A 24,467-nucleotide genomic window follows, 5' to 3' on the forward strand; every position below is an offset into this window, starting at 1 on the left:
TGACTTTCATCTGAGATAATCAGTTTGGGCTGTAAAAGCGAGTCAGAAAAAAGTAGTGTGGGTGAGTAAATTTATAAGCTTTTTAGCTTATAAAATTACATCAATCGTGACTGTGTCAAGATTTATAAATCCATCTTTGTAATATCTTAAGTCTATTATAGAAACATCTAGCCATGGATTATAACATACATGTCCATACATGTGATTTTTAATCAACTTTCTTTTGTGCTCCATTAGACAAGTGTAATTCATTGGAAAGTCTGTGACATTCACAAGCGGAGCGAGAGTATTTCTAGGTACAAAATTAATTCCTGTCAAAATGACATTTCCAGTCATTGACAAGCATAGTACGCCAATGAGAGCTTTCACAGTTTTGTTCATTTATGATGTTTTTATTTTCTTTAGATATAGGATTAGTAGAAAATTATTCTAAAAGATTAAATCCATAAAACTTTTTACCCTGTTTTGTTTCCTTGACTCCTGTGAATCTTATATAATTGTGATCACGATTTATCTTTTGTTTGATGACACTCGTCGCCCACACTGTGACTTCTTTAGATTCTGAGTCTTCCAGTTCAAGCAGTGTTGATTCTCCTATTTTTGTACTTATATTTCTGAATGAGTTGATTTTATACCATTTGTTCACTGGAAGATCTTTAAATTTTAGATAATCTGTTGACTCTGTGACTCTTGATTCAAGTTCTTCGTTTGATGGAAAGTTCATTTTATTTACAAGAAAATAATTTCTATTAAGTTCACGTTTTGATAATTTTGATAATTTTGATAATTTTGATAATTTTGATAATTTTGATAATTTTGATAATTTTGATAATTTTGATAATTTTGATAATTTTGATAATTTTGATAATTTGGACAATTTAGTGACTTGACTGAAGTTTGACTGGAAACTATTTAGACTGGGATTTGACTGAGACTCTTTTGAAACGTGTTGACTGGGATTTGACTTGGAGATTTTGACTGGGATTTGACTGCTGGGTTAGAATGCCCATTATTACACTACTAACCACGCCTTCCACCAGACTTGATATATGGTACACCCACACCACACTATTGGAGAAAAGCTGGATTTTATGCCAGAGACCTACACAAAGATCTTCAGGCTGGACAAAGAACAGTTTACGACAAATGGGCACGGCACCACCCATACTGGGTAGGTGATAAAGTCTGGTTACTGACGTATGTATCCAAACATAGACACCGGAAACTAGCCCTACCGTGGGAAGGTCCCTACATAGTTAAGAAACGGATGCAAAACACCGAGGGCTTACCCGGAGTGACCTATCGTATTCAGCATGAGGTGACCCGAAAGAGGTTGGTTGTGCATCACAACCAATTAAAGCCCCATGAAGCTCCGCGTATACCAAGCCCTCTGCATCTCGACTCAGATCTGATGGATCCGAATGCTACACCACCACCAAGACCAAACCTCTTCCAAAAACAGCTGAGCCTTGTCCCAGTAGTCCCAGGAGGAGCTGGTGGTTATGTGGCCCCAGCAGTGCCTGCAGCAATCCCAATTGATCCTGCAGACGAAGACCTTGCTCCAGCACCAGCTCCAGCAGCACCAATAATGGTCACCGCACCACACCAAACACCACCGGAAAACGGAGTGCTGGCACGAGAGCCAGCAAGGGCTCCAGCACCTGTGGTCACAAGGTCAGGCCCGGTAGTAAGAACACCGGCTCGCTATGTGGATTTTGTTGAAAGGCTGGGTCTGTTACCGCCACTGAAAGCGTTTGAATTTAGACAACCAGAAATCTAGGGAGTAGGAGCTGGTGGGAAGGGAAGGCGATGGCAAGTATAATGCCTGTGCCACACGGAAATGTTCCCTTGCCAGCGAATCCACTACCAGACGAATAGGGAGGCTACCGACCATGCCTACGAAATATCCCCCTGGTTTCGATGTAGGGTCTACAGGAGTTTACGGAGAATTCGGCCTAATAGGCAAACAGGAGGAATACAGTTGTGTTGACGTGTATTGTGTGACCTTTTTGTGGGAATCAGTGACGTTTTAGACATTGGGGGATAGGAAAGACGTTGTATCCTAATTCGCGCGCGCGCTGAATCATGTTTAGTTGAATGTTTGCATAATTATGTATGATTTTTGGGGGGAATTTACATGTTTGGTTGTGTTCCACGTGCGGAGGACTGTGTTTCAGCGCCGTTTGTTCAAATGCTGGGAGGACTATATCTCAGCAATGCTTACCCGACCGGGGTTTGGAGAGTGATATAACTAAGTGACTGTTCCCAGCACAGACATTATTCGTATGGTTAATCGCTGACCAATTCAGGAGACTCGTGACGAGTCCGGATGGTATTCTTCTTGAGGGAGGAGTGTATATATGTTAATATGTTTAAATAATTTGGGATGTAGTTTCATAGTCAGCATCATAGAAGTGTTTGGGCATTCAGTCCAGGATGGGTTAAAACATTTTCATATGCATTGTCTTGTAGTTGTGTGTTTAAAAAGAAAGTTCACAAGGTCCCATTAGGTAAGGTGGGAATAGTAATTAATTTTCTTGTGTAATTTTGCTATGTGGATACACGTGGTTCTGTTTGACCCGTGTGGCCGTGTCTATAAACCCACAGTCGGAAGTGGGCAGAAGATTGGACTGTTATATGGAGGTTCCACGGTGTGGACAGTATTAGTTTAGGCCTAAACGTATTAGCCGTGCGGCACGACGGCGGACTCTGCCGACACGAGGATGTGACATCGGAGATTTACATGTATAGGGTTAGAGAAGTAGCAGGTTGTTCGTTAGCACTCGATCCATTTTGATTTTGGAGACTCGGGCCGAGTCTCATCTAAGGGGGGAGGTATGTGGCGGGGCGATATGTAGCAACCAGACCCTGAGATCTTCCCAAACCGTCAGCATCTTGGAGACGGTCCCTCTGTAGGGAAGCTGCGCAGGCTAGCTGCGCAGGCTAGCTGCGCAGGCTAGCTGCGCAGTTGGTAAACGCCCATGTGTGCACGTGAAGTGTTTAGGTTTTTCGGCTAATAAAAGCATCGGTATTCGAGAGATACGCTGGTTCTATATTTATAAAACATCCCGTAGCGGACTGAAGACGGCCCGTTACAATTCCATGACTGAGGAAGTTCATCAGGAATAGGCCCTGTTTAGTTCTAATTATCATGGCTTGACTAAGGAGAGGATGAAGGGAGGATAGATGAGCCATACAAGTTTAGTGAGTAAATCGTTTTTTCTTGGGTCAACAGCAGATAAACATAAATGCATGTTGTCAGACTGTTGATGATGGGAAATTTGTCGAAAACAGCGGAACTCCAGATGGCGTATGGGTCAGTGGAAAAAGTGGAATCATTTTTTGGAACAATTGTTTTTTCCGCTGACCCTTGAATTCTGGAGCTGAATTCTGATTATTACATCTATTTAGGTTTACTCATTAAACTATAATTTCATTTCGTGTGATTTGCACACTTATAAAATTTGAAATTATAGACATGGCGATTTACGGAGGTTGTGAATTAGGGACGTTGTGTTATACAGTCGTATGTTTAACAGCCGTTGGGTGGCGCTCGTGTCGGAAATGAAAGGAGTAGTTCTTGCATGCTTGGAGAACATGAATGCATTCTCGGTTCTCTTTTTAAGCTAGCTTTTGGCCTAGCCTATTCTTCTTATTATAGTTATATAGGCCGAGGCCTATCGAAAAATCTCGGACACTTACCCAAAAGATATTGCATCTGTTCCCTAGGGATATCAAAACGAGGTCTTCCACCGCTAGGCCCTTGCGAAATATTTCTTGGGGGTTGGGCAGCAGCAGTCCCACCGGCGTCACTTTGCTGATCATTGATAATACCACGAAATACTCTGTGAATTTCAGCAAGAAGGGTCGAAATATTTTCTGTGGTTTCATTTCCAACACACAAATCAATACTGTCACGCACGACACTTTCTAATTGAAAATCGACAGCATCGTCAATTTCAGATTCATGCTCAATAGCAAATTTGATTTCACCGACGACTCTTTCAATTCTATCACCCAGAACCGAGAATGCATTCATGTTCTCCAAGCATGCAAGAACTACTCCCTTCATTTCCGACACGAGCGCCACCCAACAGCTGTTAAACATACGACTGTATAACACAAAGTCTGTATCAAACCACGTCTGTAAGGACGACATTGGTCTTCATCGTAAATCGCCATGTCTATAATTACTAACGTCTTAAATTTGTTAATGTCATAAATTCTAACGTCTTTAATTTAACCACCCAAATTTGCAACCTCCTTATAAAATTGGTAACGTCCATATAAAAATTGCAACCTCCATTTATTGCGGATAAAACCGCCCATAGTACAAGTAATTTTGTATGTTAGCGTATGGCCGGGGCTGATCATACGCTCCCAAGGTGTATTGTATTCTCCAGTTGCTGGTTAAGGGTAACCTCGGGGGGCCTGTGGTTCGTTCTCGGCCATGCGTGTTGATGACAAAAACTGTCGAGTGAGACCGGATGGGGTGCTCGACAAGCCGGGCCGAAATAAAGACACAATCACGATAAACTACGATTTGTGCCATTCCTTTAGTGATTGCAAGGCCACGTATCAGCAGAAACGATACACTGTACACAGTCTTGCCTCCGTTATTCAAACATCCTGGCAGTAAATGTTCACCATGCCCGTCCACATCATCCAACCACTGACCACGACTTCATTGCCACTTTTGGCCCCATAGTGGCCAAGCCAGGAATCGGATCGGACCAAAATTCAGCGTCTGAAGTCACCTGACGTGGGGGGTTCGGTGTACAAAGTTTTAAGTTCATAGCTCAAGCGGTTGAGAAACGTGCCACTGTTTTTGATACAGGATACAGATGCCTACGATGGACACTGCGGTATTGTATAGACTCCCCTACTAACCAAAAATGAGAGTGAAATCTCTAGCAGTTCTAAAGTTATAGCCTAGACGAACAACGCACTACAGGCCTATACCATAATACATCCGTCTTGCGACGGGCGTATAAAAAGAACAAATTCACTAGTTTTTTTATTCCCGCCGAAAGCACCCAACATGATTCAAGAGCAATTTGTCATCATAAGATTGGATTCTAGAAGGTCGCATCACAGCAGAATTTATAAGAATGCTTAACACAAGAACAGTCAGAATTCAGAATACTGTATGAAAGTTTAATCAAGACAAGAATACTTCTATTTAAAGTACACAAATTTTGCCAAAATTTATTTTTCATTCCCTCCGACATGGCAACCTAACAACTTAGAACTTTACTAAAGCAAAAAATTCAAAACAGCTCAAAAGCGAATTTCGATTTTTTTGGCGTGCTGGCCAATAGACTAACAAGACTTCATTCTGGTCTACGTACAGAAAGAAGTACACAAGAATTTATTTCAAAATGCACTATAAAAAGTTGTACCTTGCATATTCAAACAAATGCCTAATCCCTGCTTACATATTTTTCTGAAAATAAACAAGCAAGCAAGATATGGGAGCATCCATTAAGTACGTAAGCACTGACGGGAGGGGGGTCTATGAAAAACTGTACACTATACCTACAGGGGGGGGGGGGGGGGGGGGGAATATAGTCTTGCGTACATACACAACCCAAGAACTATTTCTGAACAAATTTGAAAATTCTTAAATGCTTAAATGATTACCGTGATAATCAAGGGAATCATACTCGTATTGCACATGAGCCGGAACTTATATGCGATAAACTTGACTTTGTTCTGATGACACCCCACTGCGAGGTTTTTAGCTGATTCCCGTGCCACTTTCCCACCTGTGAGCCATGTCAGCGTTTCACTAATTCACCATTCACTAAGTAATCAAGCGATACTTAATGAATGCTCCCTATGCTAACCGTGCATCAGAGACAATACCACCAATGAATATTCATAGGTTTGAGGGCAGGCCTATCAATTACACGAGTGCATGTTTTTAACTCTCAAGTACATATCTGGAGAGGTATTGAAAAAATATTTGCAGTGGCAAGTCTACAGATATTAAGAAATTATTTGATGAAAAAATTAATTTTGAATTTTGCTAATTTGGTAATAGGGGGCGTGTTTTGAGATTTTTCTGCCAGTTGGCTGAAAAGAGTGGAAATATCAATGTCTGTCCAATTTGTCGATTATCCAAAAAATATCCGTGGTCAACTACCAGTTTACTTATCACCATTTACTTGCCCGACTGTCCGGAATATCATATCAAAATATCAGATTCACAACCCCACGCAGTATTTGATGCGTCGCAGTCAAACATTGACAATTGAACTGCTAAAAGGCTTAAAAAATCAATGGTGGTCTTGCCGAGTATATCTGTAAAAGGGATTCACGTTAGTGTTTGTCTCTATTCTGGCTTTCAGTAAATCACTGATAATATGTCAGAAACAATGTCAACATTGAAGGGTAGACTAGTCTCTGTATCTTTCCAGTTCCAACGTTTAACGAACTTTTGAAAGTTTTTCAAAAATTTAAACAGGCCCTAGGTCTATATCAACTTCCATAAGGTGACAAATCTACAGATCAAAGTACCTCCCAAGTCAGCTTCACTGTTGGTGAGCTATCACCACTTTCCTTGGAGCCATTAAACCAAGTCCCTCTTCATCATCAGATGTGGAGTCTGAACTACTGTCTTTTTCATCACTGCTGTCATCGTATGCTCCCAATCCAGGTAAGATCCCAATTATTTTTGCAAAACCATTATTTGCAAGTGCACTGGATGTGGGACTGGTACCCACCATGTTCTCAGATATCTTTTGCTTTTTCTCGGGATTTTCGTCAGTTTTATCTTCATGAAGTTCATCGTTCGAGAGTGTACTGAAACAGATTATAAAAATAGATGAAAGGAATATAAGAAATCAACTAGAATACCAGTCAGTTTCTAAAACGGGACTATAGAATCTCTTGATGAAAAGGCCAGGGGCAAATGTGCTCACCGTGTAGATATTAGGTGGTTTGGAATTCATCCTGGGTAAGAAACATGCTACATTTATAGCATATATAGGTCAAATCAAAATCAGTATGGAATGTGATGTATTCTTTCTTGGAGTAACTTCTATAAAAATATTATTGAAAACAAGTCAATTAGAAATTGACCTGGTCGATCAATTTGAAGACCGCCTTTGTTATTGGTTCACAATTGTGATCCTTATTTTTGCCTGTTTTTTTTCTTTGTCGATTTAATCCTTGTAATCTATCACTACAGGTCTTATTATTTTGCATACCCTAGTTAAATTCGTTTCTCATTTTTTCTCCCGTCAGATTTACTTGGTACAAATCGCTAGTTTTTTGAGAAAAGGTGTTTTTGTGGTAATTTTTTGTTCGTTTATTTCGTTGATATTTTGGGTGGTGTCCGTTTACTTGATAACTGCTTTTAAAATCAAATAAAAGGTTTTTAAGTTATTTGATATGAATTAATATTACTATTTGTCGAGTGGGATTGTCGTTGAACGTTGACTGTTGAACAGTTATGCGGGAATGGCCGATAGGCTTGTTATCTGTTGGAGTGAGTGTGAAAGATGGAGACAAGGCAATGGTTTATTAGTACGGCCTTATACTTGTTTTATATTTTGATAATCAACCTCTCGAAGATAAATTTTGAAGGGGTACATTCCAACTGCGAGCTAATAACAGTAGGATTAGTTCTTAGCATGGAAATGAGATAGATACTTTGCATGTTCTGAGTCGTCAATTGACAGACAACTTTTGTCCTGTTGGAGAAAGTCAAGTCGAGATATGTCACCATGGTACATGTACCATGTATTGGATTACGTAGAATCTCAAAGTGAAATTCAAAAGGCTTACTGGAAAAAACGGTTTTGTTCCACCTTGATTTCAGCAGAACTTTGATAAATGGGGACCATTCATCATTCTTTTATCCAGTATCAGGTGTACGCGGTTCCTTAACTTGGAGTTTTGAACAGCCTAGTTGAAACCTAAGGCTGAAATAAGCTTCCTTTGATAAATGGTAGCAGTTTCGAATTCCCCTCGGGTAGTTGATTACTGTAGAACGGAAAATTGTCTCGGTATAACATTTTTCGCGAATGCCGAACAATGGATATACTCGCGGCAGAATATTTTTGTAAATCAAAATATTTTTCTAATTTAATTTGAATTGCCTACTTTGACAAAAAGCTCTTAGTTGATAGGCGCTGCGGTTTGTATGGCTACATTAGAATACTCAAATCAACTGTCAGCAGGTCTCATTGTGTCGGGTAATTAGGCCTGTCCAATATAGCACACAAAGATGGATATTTATTACTAGTAATTATGTAATAGTCATCCAAGAGGTGTGGAATTTGTGTTTGTTAGGGGTAATTAAAATACATGCTAATTGACAAGACTTTCTTGAAATGGATATTAGTTGCGCGTGCACCACGAAATATTGGTGGACCAATTGCACGAACACCACCACATTGCCGCGACAAATTTGTTTGGCAATCCATTGCCGGTACAAATTGACAGGCGAATTTGTCCCATCAAGCTTGATGGCCCAAATACGCCCTGCTTGTTAAAAGCTCGGCTTTGTCGTGGTGTACGCGCTAATGGATCGACAATGAGCTGGTTAGATGGTTTGGCGACAGGCGGCGCTTTCGAAATGGCACTTTCTGCGTATGCTCAGAAAATGTAAACAAACTGAAGTTGGCGCAGAAATCTTGACAGAAATTTTGAAATTCAACCGCGTTCTTGAACAATCGAAAATTGGTCCCAAAAGTGCCAACAAAATTGAATTTCATGTGTGGCCAGTGTGAGCCATTAAAATAGCGCAAGTGCACGATATTTCTACCTCCACTGCAGGGAGCGTGGAGAGCAATTTATTGTTTGCACTCCATCTGTTGCCGGATTTTATAACTAGCTGCAGCGGTGGTGTACGCGCCTGGTGGATTTTTCGATGGTGCGGCATTGGTTCGCGAACCAAGATTGGTGGTCCATTTTCAGGTGGTGTACGCGCGGCTATTAAGATGAGGCACGTTTGTAAAGGTCAATTGTAAACCCCATTCCAAACTGTGATAATCAACCTATCCATACTTGTATTGGGAACAGAAAATGTACTTTACATGTACATGTGGCCGCGTAGGTGTTCCCAAATTTTTTGAGGGTAGTGTATATTTTAGGAGATCTTATGTGGAAATTTCAAGTGTTCATTTACTTTTGACCGAGGTGTACACGTATGCAAAAAAACAACAACACAGAGCAAATGCCTACGTGCGTGAACCTGTTTCGCGTCAAGTTGTTCAAACTTGTACGATCATGCATCGCCTCAATAGACATAGCTCAATCTGACTTATTATGCAGACGGTTGACATGTTATTTTATAAAGGAACACAAATTCAAATACTGAAAAAACTCTCTTCTATGTCTTGTTATGGTCATCTGATAAACATTCCAGACTATGATCATCTCATCAATTGATTTCTTTGACATATTTGACATCATACATACCAAGCATGACAGGTAGATGCCGACATTAAATTATCTTCATTGTAACAATTTAAATAAATAGTCATCGCGTTCAGATTCATAAATGTGACCCATCACAGCAAAACCAGGCGCATGTCGCACAGAAGATGAGCCTAAATGACACCAGGAGATAATGGAAGAAATTGATGTGCCCATATTTCACAATAGGCAGACAATAGAGAAATGAACAAACAGTCCGTCTCAACCTGCCAAGCTCAGAGCGACATGCGCCTGCTTTTGCTGTGACGGGTGACAAATCATAAACATTAAAGGGAACTGACACCGCCCAGCGGTTTAGCCAACTTTTCGACTTTCACCGCCCGAGAAAGTCAAACTTCCGACTTCCTGTTCGAGTTTAGATTTGTAGCTCCGCCCCCAGAGCATGCGCAGTTCAATTTGATATTATTGAGAATCATGTCGAAAGTTTGCGTAATGGGGCGACCAAAAAAGGTCTCAAAAGCCGATCAGCGGCTATGGATTTCGCGTGAGACGCTGGCGATATGGAAAGTAATACGTTGGAGTTGAATTTGAAGACAAATGATGAAGTTGCCCAACATTGCTCCGCCAATATCGCCGAAATCGACAAAAAATCGCTAGCATCTTGGTCACTCTTCGCTTTCATCTTTATCTCTACGTCTATGCTCTATGATAACCTGCTAACCATGCTAACAGACCTATATACGCATACACACACTTGGTGCTTTTGACATCTGCCAAACAGCCATGAGTCATGCGATCTTTTATTCACGATTTTTCGTAGTAAATTCCATAGTAGTGACGTCACTCAATGATTGACAGCTAGGCGCCATGTTTCATTCATGCCTCATTCTGATCACCCGATACGCGGGAAATGAAAACGAGGTCATACGAACCGGCTGGACGGTGTCAGTTCCCTTTAATACAAGTCCAGTATTTCAAAGAGTTTAATAACAGAATGTCATGTCGTTTCATAACAAGAGGCCCAAGGGCCTGGCGCTCAGCTGAAATGGATAGGTGAAGGCAAGGGTCAAGTGTGTGTCGGTACCGTTATTATGAGGCAACGAAGAAGATAAAGAGTTGGTTAACAAAATGAACTTTATTGGTGCGGCAGATATTTGATGCCTTTCGGCAGATATTGAAGCGCCTTGCGGCAGATATTTGTTGCCTTGCGGCAGATATTTGATAACGCTCTCCAGGAATGGAAAGCAGTAAAACGAGTAAGCACACCTTACTCTGAATGTGGGAACAGCAAGTGCTTTCCTGGACTTGAAATGTGCCAACGACTCCTCTTGCAATAACCAACAACAGTTAATCTGTAAAAAAAGAGAAGAGAAATTAACACTGACTGAATAAAAAAGGGTGACATAGACGGGGAAATGTACACCACCGGATACAGTCTGTGCTTGATCAGGCATCGGTCAGATGATATCCTGAACAAGGCATCTATGGAAGCAAATCCAGAAAGAGACTTAACCTTCGAAGGGCACACTTATCACTCAGTGAAAAGTCAGTCCTGGGGGTTGTTTTCCAATTCAAAATAAAAGTGTAACCTCTTTGAATTAGTCTCACAGACTGAACCATAACACTCAACAGCCAACCGTGCCCACATGATGTGAGCCGTGAGCGAGTGGTGTACTACATTTTGAAAATTGTCTATCATGTAACAGAACAGGATCTAGTGGACTTAATGATGAGGTACTATCAAATAAGGTGTCCATCAAATGAATCATGAGGGCCTGTTGAGTTATACTCTAAGCCTGCACAGCGCAGTGTACAGACAGTACAGGATTGCCAACCAAAAACATGAGCATTGCTGCGTAAAGAAACTGCAGTGGAATTCATACTACGATGTCATAGGCCTAATGTGACTTTCAAAATAATTGTAAACAAACGTAAATGGCGACATTTGTTGACCGTCCCAAAATGGCCGACGGCGAATTCTCCGGTCGCTAGCGCAGTCCATAAACAAGCATCAATTTTACCAACTTTGGGTGCAAGCTTGGTCATAAAAGTTACAGAACTGTTAGAAATACATCTAAACAACATATATATACAGTTAAAAGTGCATAAAAATCCCGTTTCAACCTCCGGGCGCTACCTTTTTTTCTCCGCCACACGCCGGGCCCTACCGGTCGTTATTTAGTGCGACCGCCACCAGAGTGTTTATCATGATCTTTCGCTTATATGAACATAATTTATAATTCAGGGGCCCTATCTTGCCTATAGATGCCATTTAAAACCACTAGAAGCTCCGTTTCGGCAAATTTTAACTCCGTTCCGGCCCGATCCGGCCCGTTTTGGTTCGTTTCGGTCCGTTCCTGCTTTCTTATGAACCGGTGTTTATCACGATCTTTCGCCGTTTTAATTGCGCGTTTTAGGTAGATTAATCAATTATTACATGCATGCATTATATATCACCGAAATGATAATTGCGTAGGCTATTTGAAACTAAGTTCAGATGTCATTTTCGATCTTTGAATTGAATTTAGGCGAGTGATTTTTGACACCCGGTCGACATATCAGGACTTGCAAAATTCACGCGAGATCGCTTGCATCATCGGCACGTTTGAAAACCGAATTTCACAAATTCCACAAATATTTATCACATACCATATGTATCACCACAAAGGTAACTCTCTAGACTATTTGAAACCAAGTTCAGATACTTATTTTCACAAAAATTCGAAGCTATGCAAGCGATTTTTCAGTGGTAGAGATCGACGGAAACAAATTTTTCGCTCTAAAATGACATGAGACGAGCACCAACTTCCGCTGATTTGTGCACAAAATTTCCGGAATATTATAAAAAACTTTGGGTGCAAGCTTGGTCATAAAAGTTACAGAACTGTTAGAAATACATCTAAACAACATATATATACAGTTAAAAGTGCATAAAAATCCCGTTTCAACCTCCGGGCGCTACCTTTTTTTCTCCGCCACACGCCGGGCCCTACCGGTCGTTATTTAGTGCGACCGCCACCAGAGTGTTTATCACGATCTTTCGCCGTTTTAATTGCGCGTTTTAGGTAGATTAATCAATTATTACATGCATGCATTATATATCACCGAAATGATAATTGCGTAGGCTATTTGAAACTAAGTTCAGATGTCATTTTCGATCTTTGAATTGAATTTAGGCGAGTGATTTTTGACACCCGGTCGACATATCAGGACTTGCAAAATTCACGCGAGATCGCTTGCATCATCGGCACGTTTGAAAACCGAATTTCACAAATTCCACAAATATTTATCACATACCATATGTATCACCACAAAGGTAACTCTCTAGACTATTTGAAACCAAGTTCAGATACTTATTTTCACAAAAATTCGAAGCTATGCAAGCGATTTTTCAGTGGTAGAGATCGACGGAAACAAATTTTTCGCTCTAAAATGACATGAGACGAGCACCAACTTCCGCTGATTTGTGCACAAAATTTCCGGAATATTATAAAAAACTATTGATAAATCTGAATTATATAGACTCTTTTCAGTACCTAAACAAATTTCAGGTACATGGTCATGTTGATTAAAAGAGTATCAACCGATTGAACATGAGAAAGTTCACTCACCTTCATTGAAGCAGCGACTACCGCCATTTTTAAATGGTGGCATCTCTTCTATCGATCGGCCAATCAGCGGCACTGCTTGCAAAAAAGTTAAGCCACCGCCAAATTTGAAATCGCCAAAATTCAGGCAATGTGCCTGCAGCGCCAACTGGCGGTGAAAACTATATTAATTCCATTAAAAGTAAAAAATGAAAAAATATTTAAAAATATTCAGCCACATTTGAAAACAATATTTGCTCTGTGGACCGAGGTAAAAAGGGAAAGAAATCTAAACGCGAAATGACGTCATTCTCTTAATACAGGTCGGATCGCGCCGATTTTTCGTTTTTTGAGTTCACCTTGGGCAACTCCTAATTTAGCACCGTCAACGAAGTGGCTAGGCCTTCCCGGTCAGAAATGTCCAATTTTGTCCACAGATGGGTCCCTAGATGGATGGATTGCAGGACGGACACCATTTGAACAGCTATACTACTAGCTCCGCTGACTTTGTCAGCTGAGCTAAAAATGTTCGGGTGTGGTGTGATCAGGTGATCTATTTTAGCGAATGAGATTTGCGGACGGCTTCTTTGGGAGGATTTTCTGTAGTATATAAAGTAGACCACCACGATTTTTTTAAGCTGAATCTATGCGTCAAGATGTCAAACATTAAGGAAATCAAAATTTTAAATGATCCACGTAGAGTTTATAGAAAGGTGGGAATGCTTATGCGGGTGATGCAGGAGCTCAGGCAGATCCGGAGTGGCGGTGTGATGTCGTAGTGCGTTCAGAGACCGAAACATACGTAATGTATTGGAGGGGCCATGACATTGTGAAGAGCGCGGAGCAGCTAGTGGCCAATCAATATGTGATCGTGACGAATGCCGTCAATAATGCCCGTTCTAAATGTTTGAGGCTGATGAATACATCAAAGGTAAAAGTTCAAGCTTGCTTTGTATTATCTAGGGTTCGTGCCATGGACAAAACGATGGAAGGAAAGCATTTTGAAAAAGTTTTTTCTATGCCTCGAAAGTCATGGAAAAATCTTTTTTCTTACTTGATAAAAGTGTTTAAAATCATGGAATTTTTAATTTACGGCCTACTTCTTTAAAAAATGTCAATTGCCTAATTTTCAACATGTGCTAGAAAAAAAAACAACATGAATTTCAGTTCCATTTCTTAACGCGGGAGGCGCTCTAGCTTCAAACTGACGATCTTCTGGTTTGGACACCCCTAATAAACTTTTTTATTTCAAGAATAAATGTAATTGTTTTAGAATATAGATAGCTGTGGAGAGTGGAGAATTCTCACATTTTTTGTGTTGGTTTTGTCCAAATCTGCTGATTAGTTTCTGAGTAATTAGAATTTCAAAGTATTCATGCAGAGGGAGTGTGTGCAATAGTTTACCTGAGAACAAATGTTTGTGGATGTGGTCTTGTAGATAGCCCCTCTGCATGAAAACTTTGAAATGCTAATCACTCTGAAACTATTGTGTTGATTTTGGCGAAACAAACACTGGGAGTTTTAGAATTCTCTATTCTTGACAGCCACCCAAAAGAATTTAAAATTCATTCTTGAAATAACAAAGTTGAATAGGGGTGTCCATACATATTGCATTACGACATCATTGAATATAGTACCTGGTGGGAAATTTAGCTGCGTCTTTTAACCTATGAATTTCTGTACACATTTGTATTACTCTTGCAATTTTCAAGACAGTGGTTTACAAGAAAACTGATAAAAACTGGTGTCCATAAACTTTTCATGAAAAGTCCCAGTCAGAATTGTACTCGGCAATTATGTAAACTGTATGTACATTTCATGTTGCAATAATCTCTCCCAACTTGTTGAAGTAGAATGTATGTGTGGAAAGTAAAGTTCCTAATGTGTGAAGTTTTAGTTCTAGTAACACTTAATAAGCATAACTAGTTGCAGAGCATACAATACTCCACGTGCCAAACTCAACTCACCGTCGAATTGCAGCGCCACTTGCGGACAAAGATAGAACAACCAACTGGACATTTTTTTCACCGGTTTCACCTGATACACATGCGCAGCCTCGTTGCACATGTGTATCAGGTGAAATCGGTGAAAAAAATGAAGTATTATCAAGTGGAGTATTAAGGCTAAGTTGCATTTTGGTTGACTCATTCATCAATGAAGTGATGTTCAGAAAATGTATGTCGTACACGTAAACTTTGTAAGTTCTAAAGCATGTTAAGGGTAATTTCCAAAGCATTTGGCTTGACGGATATTTTTAGAATATAAGTTCTGAATGTCGTCTTTTTTAGTACTGTTGAGAACAAGTGTATTGTGTACCCTTGGTAATTTTGAAAGCAGTTCACAGATATTTTTGGAATAAAAGTTCTAAATGTCATATTTTTAGTTGTGTTGACTGTTTCGATAACTTGTTCCATATTTTTCTACTTGATACATGAGTAGAGTACACTTGACTGCAGTGAGCAACATTTTGGACACAAATTTCATGGAAGATGACTTCAAGCTGAATGTGTAGTACAATACATGTACTAGACAGTGTGATTCAAGTAGTAGAGCCCATAAATGGCTACATTGAGAATGTATTCAGTATTGCATTTGAGCTCAAGCATGACTGGAATAGTGATCTTAAAGCAGATATTTCCTGATAATTTTATGCATCCACTGATGTGATTTCAACTTGCTTTCTTCTTGATTTCTATCCTCTGTGATTGTGACAATTGGGTGATTAAGATCCTCTAATGAAAGTTCTTCCAGCGTCATCATACCCAGTGATATTATCATGATATTACATGATATTATTCAGTTTCAATGACTGTACTATATTTTCCAGATGTAAAAATAACTTTGAAAAGAAATCCTTCAATCAAGCCCAGCAAAATTTATCATTCCTCAATACTGCCTACATAAAGCCCAGATATGGAACCTGGAAACATGTATCTACATCGAGTATTACTTCACCACCACTAAGATCAGCCAATAGGCAATACACTATACCTACCATATCATGCATTATACATTACTTCTTATTAGGCTATGTCAATCATCAACGACCCTTTCAGCACCTATTTTCACCTCTTCAACCTAGAAATCAATCACTACACTTCTTCTTCTTCTTCTTTTAAACTACTCTATGTCATTAATGAAGGTTGTGGCAGTTGGAGAGTGCTAGAGTGCTAGAGTGTGGAAGGAGATTTCACAGTCATTAACTACTTCTACGGCCATGACTTGAGATCACAACAATATCCAGCTTCAAGAATGTTGAAAAACATAGATTTTTTTGCGATTTCCCAGGTTCAATGAAAGCAGACATGTTTATTTTGCATTCTAGTGTATCAGAATGACACCAGATGGCATGGTCGTCCTGATCAGTGCATTTATAGCCACTGGGCTGTTTTTGGTTTTAGCCATCTAGTGGCCAAAAGAAATATCAAACCGGACCGAAATTTGGTGCCCAAGGGTATTTCACTAGGAGGTACAATTGTACCCAGTTTCAGGTCAAAAGCTTCATTAGTTGCAAAATGTGCCAATATCGGCCAATTTACACTATTTGACTTCTGCGACCTTGAAAAATAGGTCAAATCATAAAAACCTGTATGATATGTTATGTATCTTTATTAGATGTACCTATGATAAAAGTTTGGCAATGATCCAGCCATGCATTAAGGAGATATAGCACTTTTTGTGTTTACGGTTTTAGCCACCTGGTGGCCAAATCAGGAATCAGACTGGACTGAAATTTGGTCACCCAGGTGTCATTACATGGGGAAAAATGTGTACCAAGTTCCAAGTCAATAGCTCCAGTAGTTACGAAACGTGCCCTGCTAACGGACGACGACGGACGCCATGCCAAAGCAAAAGCTCACCTTTCAGAGAGGCGAGCTAAAAAGAGTCCTGAATCAAAGAAGATGCCCCCATTTCTTTAAAACGGAGGGGAGATTACGTGCAGTGGTCACTTTCATGACGTTTTTACCAAAATCGGCTCTTTCTTAGCAAGAGGCACCCTACTAGGCTACCCTTTGAAAAGATTGTTTGCTTAACTGGCGTCAGCAATACGCTGAGCGCTGGGAGAGACATCCTGTGGTAGGTGGCTGAACTAACACTCATTCAGTAGCTGATAGCAATGGACCTAACCGTTCAGTACAAAAACCGACGACTCGGGTAAATGTGCCTCCTGTCAGCAGCACAGAAACCGGCCGCTCGGATTCTAGGGGTTAAGAAACGTGCCAATAACACGGCCAATTTACACCATGTGACCTCTGTGACCTTGAAAATTAGGTCAAATCAAAAACCTGTTTGATATGTGATTCATCCTTGCTAGGAGAACCTACCATAAAACATTTGTTGAAGATGAGTCACTTATAAAAGAGATATCACACTTTAGGTTTCCTATTTTGACCCCCTGGTGGCCAAGTATCAGATCGGACCCAAATTCAGTGTAAGGGGTCACCTTGCCGGGGGGTCACCTTGTCATGTGTACAAAGTTTCGAGTACATAGCCCTATTGGTTAAGAAACGTGCCACTGTTTTTGAAACAGGATACGGACAGAGACAACGGACACTGCGGTATTGTACCGACTCCCATGCGGTGAGCCAAAAAGCTTACTTTAAAAGGCAGAAATTTCTCAACCAATCTGTAACAGTTTGACTCCCCTTAGTTGTAGAGTGGGAATCATGAAGCAAAGTGACTTTTTAATCGGCAGGATTGTACAGGCATTCAAAATTTCAATAACCATCGTCGATTGGAATTCTATCAATCATGAATACATTCTCACCTTTTCCTTTTCACAGCACCCATTAACAATGCATGTTGAGATCTCTTCCCTTGTGAAGCAGATCTTGAAGCTTTGGACTCCGACGCCTTCCTATCAGAGTTCACTTTTTCTAAGTTTTCAGTAGCTATGGCACTGTGCACACAGTTAAGGATAACAAGGCCTTTAATTTTCAACTACATCAGATCATAGACCACTAATGGCCCTACTCCACTAAGGTGTTTCCCAGCTGCCTACCGACCCTCGGTTGTGGGTACCCAGTGTTGTCTAGTGAGTAACCATCCTATTGTGTACGGACACTGCAAAAGGAGAGTATAACTACCCATTTCTCAAAAGGATATTCTGTATTCATTGAGGACCTCTCTGTCTTCATTCAACCTCTCCTTGTCTAACTCTTCTTGTCGTTTTGATACAAAATCTAAGAACTCCACCTCATCTTCTTCAAGACCTTTAACCTGATTTTCTGAAAAAAAAAGAGAACAGAGTTTGAAGTTACAGGCAGTTTTAACTTTCAAACACTGAGTACACCATATAAATGGTTTTTGCCAAATTACAGCAGGTTATTTCATCATCTAAGGTAATTTGGTGCATAATCAGCCCAGGTCAATTACTCGATCTCCTAACGACCAACTTGAAACATGATAGACACCCAGGGACTGGTCTCACTTGACTGCACAAATAAAAGTTTATTGATGAGACAGGTCACAGAGACGCTCTCGTATAAAGAACAAATGAAAAATATCCCTCGAGTGGGTTTGAACTTGCGACCCTCGACACTAGACTCCCTAGGCAGCCCATCGCGTCATCTTAACACTTTGAAGCCCAGGCACGGACATGTCTGTAATGGCCAAACATGGCTGAATGCCCAATCACGGACATACTCGTGATAGCATATTAGCCTATTTTCAATCTGTGCTGACGATCTCCTGGCTTTCAGTATCGCCTCCTGTACATAACTGATGAAACTAACAATCACTTCCAATTAATTGACATCCGTAGCAGACGACGTTTAGTTCTGTGGCGGTCGTACAGAGGGCCTCAATGACATGCCAAAATCCTGTGTATCATCTATTCGAACACCTCCATTTGACGTTTGAGGACAATTTGGGGGCCAAAACCCCAATAAACTTGGTATATTTTGAACATTGTTTTTCTTCCCTTGGAGTTGTGTTGGGAGTTACAAAATACAACTACTTTCACAATCTGGTGAATTTATTGGCTAAAAACAGTTTTTGACGTATACCGCTTTGGCATACATAATAATCGCAGGAGGTCGCAATGGCCACTTCTAGTAATATATATGAACCGATGCTCATATCTACGCTCCACATCCAGTGCTCTTTTGATCAATACGGTAGTGCGACTGTGGCCTGCAGGTAGTCTATCATATCTTAGGGCGTTTTAAACATGGCTGACCAGTCATTCAAAACATGGCGTACGGGCGTTTGTGTTATCAAACTTGGCCGCAAGGGTTCTTATGCATGCATGTCAGCTTTTAGTGCCAACTGTTGCCAGAGCAGGTTACATGTTCCCACTTACTCAAAGCCCATTGTTCCTGATATTCTTCCTCTTTCTTGTTCTTCTGTTCCTCAAGCCTCTCAAATAATGACCTGTTGTCATATTCCTCTTCTGGAGCCTCTGCAATACGTAAAACACATGTGTAACCGTCCATTTTCTGGACTCTGGAAGTAGACTCAAAGGGAAAATAAATTTATCAAATCAACTTCAGTTTTTATCATCGTTCTATTTACTCCTGTTAATATTCCTCGAGGGGGAGGGTGTCCAGGGGGAGACAAACAGTGTAACTTTTGAAGGGGTCAAGCAAATTTCGACATACTCTGTAACTAGAAAGCAATTCCTTTGAGCTTTTTCACCTTTTGGATCTTCTGGCTTTCTGACTTTCTCCCATTCCTCCTGTCTTTTCTTTCTTTTTTCATCCAAATCATCCTGCGATACAAATTTTTTCTGGAACGTATTTAGAACACCACTAGAATCTCCACTTCCAAAACTCATCGTGACTATCTTTATCTGCAAAAAATGAACCAGACCGGACAGAAATTCAGTGTCGGAGTACCTCTGACCTAGGGGGTCATGTGTACAAAGTTTCAAGTTCATAGCACAAGCGGTTAAGAAACGTGCCACACAGGATACGGACGACGACGACGACGACGGACACAGGGCTATCGTATAGACTCCCCTAACGGTGAGCCAAAAAGAAGGGTCATGGTTCGGGTAGCTGCAGAATTATGAGAAGAGTCATGGTTGAGGTTAGAAATAGTATGAAAAAGAAGGGTCATGGTCGGGTAGCTGCAGAATTGTGAGAAGGAAGAGTCATGGTTGAGGTTAGAAATAGCATGAAAAAGAAGGGTCATGGTTTGGGTTAGCTATAGCATGAAAAGGATGGGTAATGGTTGGGTTAGCAAAAGCATCAAAAGCAAAGGTAATGGCAGGTTAGCTTTGAGTAGTTGGTAGCTATAGCATATGAGAAGAAAGGGTCATGGTTAGTTCATATGCCACGAACTTGAATTATAGCTGTTTTATTATAGGGGTCTTCATGTATTAACTCTTTCAGCCCTAGCCTTTTGCTTCGTCACGCCTTCTTAGCAGAGATAAGGCACTTGGAATCAGTCCATAGCAGGCCAAGTATCTAGATCCGAATTTATGCATCAGTTGAATATCACTATATTTTGGTATCCCATGAGAACCATTTTTGCAAGGAATATACAGAGGGACTCGGAACTCAGGAATATCAGATGACTCTGTATCTGGACTTGGCACTAATTGCCCGGAGTTCAGGATTTTGATTCTCAGGGGTGCTCCTGCTTACGTTAAGCACTGGCATTTAACCAAACTGAGGACATAGAATAAATGTAGGTATAGTGCTATTTTTAGCCAATTTCAGATGTATTCAGTACAAAAGCCCAGAAGGCTCATTCCAAATTCCAAATGCGAAATTCCAAATTTCAAATTCAGGTCTTACCAATCAAATAGCCAACGTGCATCACCCTCGATGTAAACAAATCAGAATTTAGATAAATTGTAATTTTACACATCTACTCAGTCTCAGTGCAAGTTACCTATTATCTGATACCTGGGCCGGATAAACACTCATTCCAAATTCCAAATTTGAAATCTGATCTGACCAATCAGATGAGGTTTTGCTTTTGACCAATCAGATAGTGTATTGGTCAAAAGCAAAACCTCATCCGATTGGTCGGATCAGATTTGGAATTTTGCATTTGGAATTTCACATTTGGAATTTGGTAATTTGGAATGAGTTTATCCGGCCTAGGCATCAGATAGATAGGTAACTAGTGTTCCAATCCATTCCAAATACTGGCGATTCGTTCAGAAACCGCGGCGATCTGTCCATGATCAATAGACATTTCCGTGCATGTACAAAACTGAGTACGCTTGCGCACTCGCTGCAAGTATAATGACGTTATCTACGGACGTCATGGTATGACGTCATCTGTGACGAAGTTTGCGTTTATTGTTGTCCGCGGGTTGCGCATTTCTCATTGTTTAGACGTAACGTTTTTTTTACATTGAAAAAAACTTCACTTGAATAACATGGCATTTTACCGAAAGAACATCCTTCGCTGGGTCTCATGATCAAAGTTATCGCATTATACCGCCTTCGCGCTTTTCCGCCTTACCGCTTAATTATAAAGCTGGCACAGTCGCAAGGCCTTTACGTGAGTTTGTAAATTTCCGAATAGCATTTGTGTAATGTGTATATAACATAATGTCAATTAAATAATTTGTATTCTTTTTCTATATCTGCCACGTCTGTTGGTTTTTAACTAGCTGTAGCTCTGCCGGTTAAGGGCTGCGACAACAAGCACGGATTAGATGTGTGAAATTACAATTTATCAAAATTCTGATTTGTTTACATCGAGGTGGATTCATGTTGGCTATTTGATTGGTGAGACCTGAATTTCAAGTTTGGAATTTCGCAGTTTGCATTGGAATTTCGCATTTCGAGTTTGGAATTTTCACTAAAAGTCAATAATCGGATGTGTGCGGTAACCTATTTCCGGACAATATAATCTGTAATCCTGTGCATAAGACGAGCCTATTTTGTGAAATAAACTATTTCACAGCCCTACCCCTGAATCAACTCTTTAAAACTGTCACTGACAGACTTGATTGATGTCTCAATTCATGAGTATATTTACCTCAAAAGACGGATTCTGTGAGATATAGAGACAAACACAAGTATTGATATGTGGTAGGCCAGTGTTCAGGTCTCACTAGCCAGTATAGGCCATGGGACGAGTGTGAAAAATGTGAAGTTCCGTTTGACAAATTAGCGGGCAATTTGAAAACAGTCGTTTTTGGGTAATATGGGGGTGCTGATTTCAAAAATCAATTTTTCTCCCGCGTAAAGTTGCACATTAAGTCAGAAATGAGACCCTTAATAGGGCCTAATGGTCCCAAAGTAGGGGTCAAAAAGTTGATGTCATCGAAACATGTCAACATGGGTATCAAAATGAAGGTCTATAGGGGTACTTTAACATTGCATAGTTTTTGGCCCCCTTAACGAACCCTGGGACCCCCCAGGGAGGGTCAAAAAGGGAAAAAGTGGAAACTTTGACCGCCTCCCATGAGCTTCATGGGCACCGCATGTGGATAAAAACTGTTTTATTCGACAGTACTCACATAGACCTTTTCATAGATACCCATGAAGACACCCTTGGGCAAAAGGTTTTCGAGATCTTTAATTTGGAGCCTAAAAAGGGGTCAAAATTACTATCTCGGCAACCCTTACCCCGAGAGTGTTGTCATGGGTATCATTCTGAAGGTCTATACGATTACTGTCAAATAAAACAGTTTTTATCCATTAATAGTCCCTATGAAGATCGTGGGACAGGGTCAAAGTTGCCACTTTTGCCCTTTTTGACCCTCCCTGGGGGGTCCCACGGTTCGTTAAGGGGGCCAAAAACTATGCAATGTTAAAGTACCCCTATAGACCTTCATTTTGATACCCATGTTGACATGTTTCGATGACATCAACTTTTTGACCCCTACTTTGGGACCATTAGGCCCTATTGAGGGTCTCATTTCTGACTTAATGTGCAACTTTACGCGGGAGAAAAATTGATTTTTGAAATCAGCACCCCCATATTACCCAAAAACGACTGTTTTCAATTTGCCCGCTAATTTGTCAAACGGAATCCTTTTTCTAGACACATTTTTGCCACTCGTCCCATGGCCTAGTAGTGACCTGAGTGTTCAATGCAAACGTTCATTGAAAATATTGTATTGAACGAGAATGCTTGAGATCATTTCTCGTGCAATACACCCTCTACTCTGTTGTCGGATGTACTTTTTCAGGGCGCCAAAGTAAATAGTATTTGTAACAGGTTGGATCCATTCATGAACATGGAATCGGCCTGCGCCTTAAGAACTACATTTCTCGGGGGGGGGGGGGCGAAACGGACCTCGTCCCCACTGTGTAGGTCGCTCCTTGGGACCTTTAGTAAGTCTCCTCGAATATGTTAGTGATTGATGCCCTAAATCCATCTATACTGGTCAGATAAGGAGGTTGATATATCCAAGTTGATCACTGCTGGGGACCTTCAAGGTGTCACCTACAGAATATCAGCAATCATAGCCATTAATCAATTAATACTATTCATATTGAGACTTTCATTCAAGGTGTCACTTACAGAATATCAGTAATAAGTTGATCGCTGCTGGGAACTTTCAAGGTGTCATCTACAGAATATTAGTAATCATAGCCATTAATCGATCAATACTATTGATATATCCAAGTTGATCACTGCTGGGAACTTTCAAGGTGTCACTTACAGAATATCAGTAATCATAGCCATTAATCGATCAATACTATTGATATATCCAAGTTGATCGCTGCTGGGGACCTTCAGTGTGTCACTTACAGAATATCAGTAATCATAGCCATTAATCGATCAATACTATTGATATATCCAAGTTGATCCACTGCTGGGGACTTTCAAGGTGTCACTTACAGAATATCAGTAATCATAGCCATTAATCGATCAATACTATTGATATATCCAAGTTGATCGCTGCTGGGGACCTTCAGTGTGTCACTTACAGAATATCAGTAATCATAGCCATTAATCGATCAATACTATTGATATATCCAAGTTGATCGCTGCTGGAGACTTTCAAGGTGTCATCTACAGAATATCAGTAATCATAGCCATTAATCGATCAATGCTATTGATATATCCAAGTTGATCATCTTTGCTGGGGACTTTCAAGGTGCCATCTACAGAATATCAGTAGGCCTAATCATAGCCATTAATTGATCAATAGTATTGAGATAAACAAGTTGATTGCTGCTGGGGACCTTCAGTGTGTCATCTACAGAATATCAGTAATCATGGCCATTAATCGATCAATACTATTGATATATCCAAGTTGATCGCTGCTGGGGACTTTCAAGGTGTCATCTACAGAATATCAGTAATCAGAGCCATTAATCGATCAATACTATTGAGATAAACAAGTTGATCACTGCTGGGGACCTTCAAGGTGTCATCTACAGAATATCAGTATTCATAGCCATTAATTGATCAATACTATTGAGATAAACAAGTTGATCGCTGCTGGGGACCTTCAGTGTGTCACTTACAGAATATCAGTAATCATGGCCATTAATCGATCAATACTATTGATAGATCCAAGTTGATCGCTGCTGGGGACTTTTAAGGTGTCATCTACAGAATATC

General features: G+C 40.4%; 1 protein-coding gene across 1 annotated transcript; it reads right to left on the reverse strand.

Moving 5' to 3' along the window:
* Positions 1-3,614: 3,614 nt before the first annotated feature.
* On the reverse strand, positions 3,615-21,987 carry LOC135495906 (PSME3-interacting protein-like). Its single transcript, XM_064784926.1, has 6 exons — positions 21,924-21,987; positions 19,617-19,770; positions 19,282-19,380; positions 18,083-18,205; positions 17,746-17,878; positions 3,615-6,807 (listed from the first exon to the last, which is right to left on the reverse strand). The coding sequence occupies exons 2-6, from the start codon at positions 19,753-19,755 to the stop codon at positions 6,537-6,539; spliced, it is 765 nt and encodes a 254-aa protein (XP_064640996.1). The 5' UTR covers positions 19,756-19,770; positions 21,924-21,987; the 3' UTR covers positions 3,615-6,536.
* Between the last annotated feature and the right edge of the window lie 2,480 nt (positions 21,988-24,467).

Source organism: Lineus longissimus, chromosome 11 (assembly GCF_910592395.1).
Source record: "Lineus longissimus chromosome 11, tnLinLong1.2, whole genome shotgun sequence".
NCBI classification, from domain to species: domain Eukaryota; kingdom Metazoa; phylum Nemertea; class Pilidiophora; order Heteronemertea; family Lineidae; genus Lineus; species Lineus longissimus.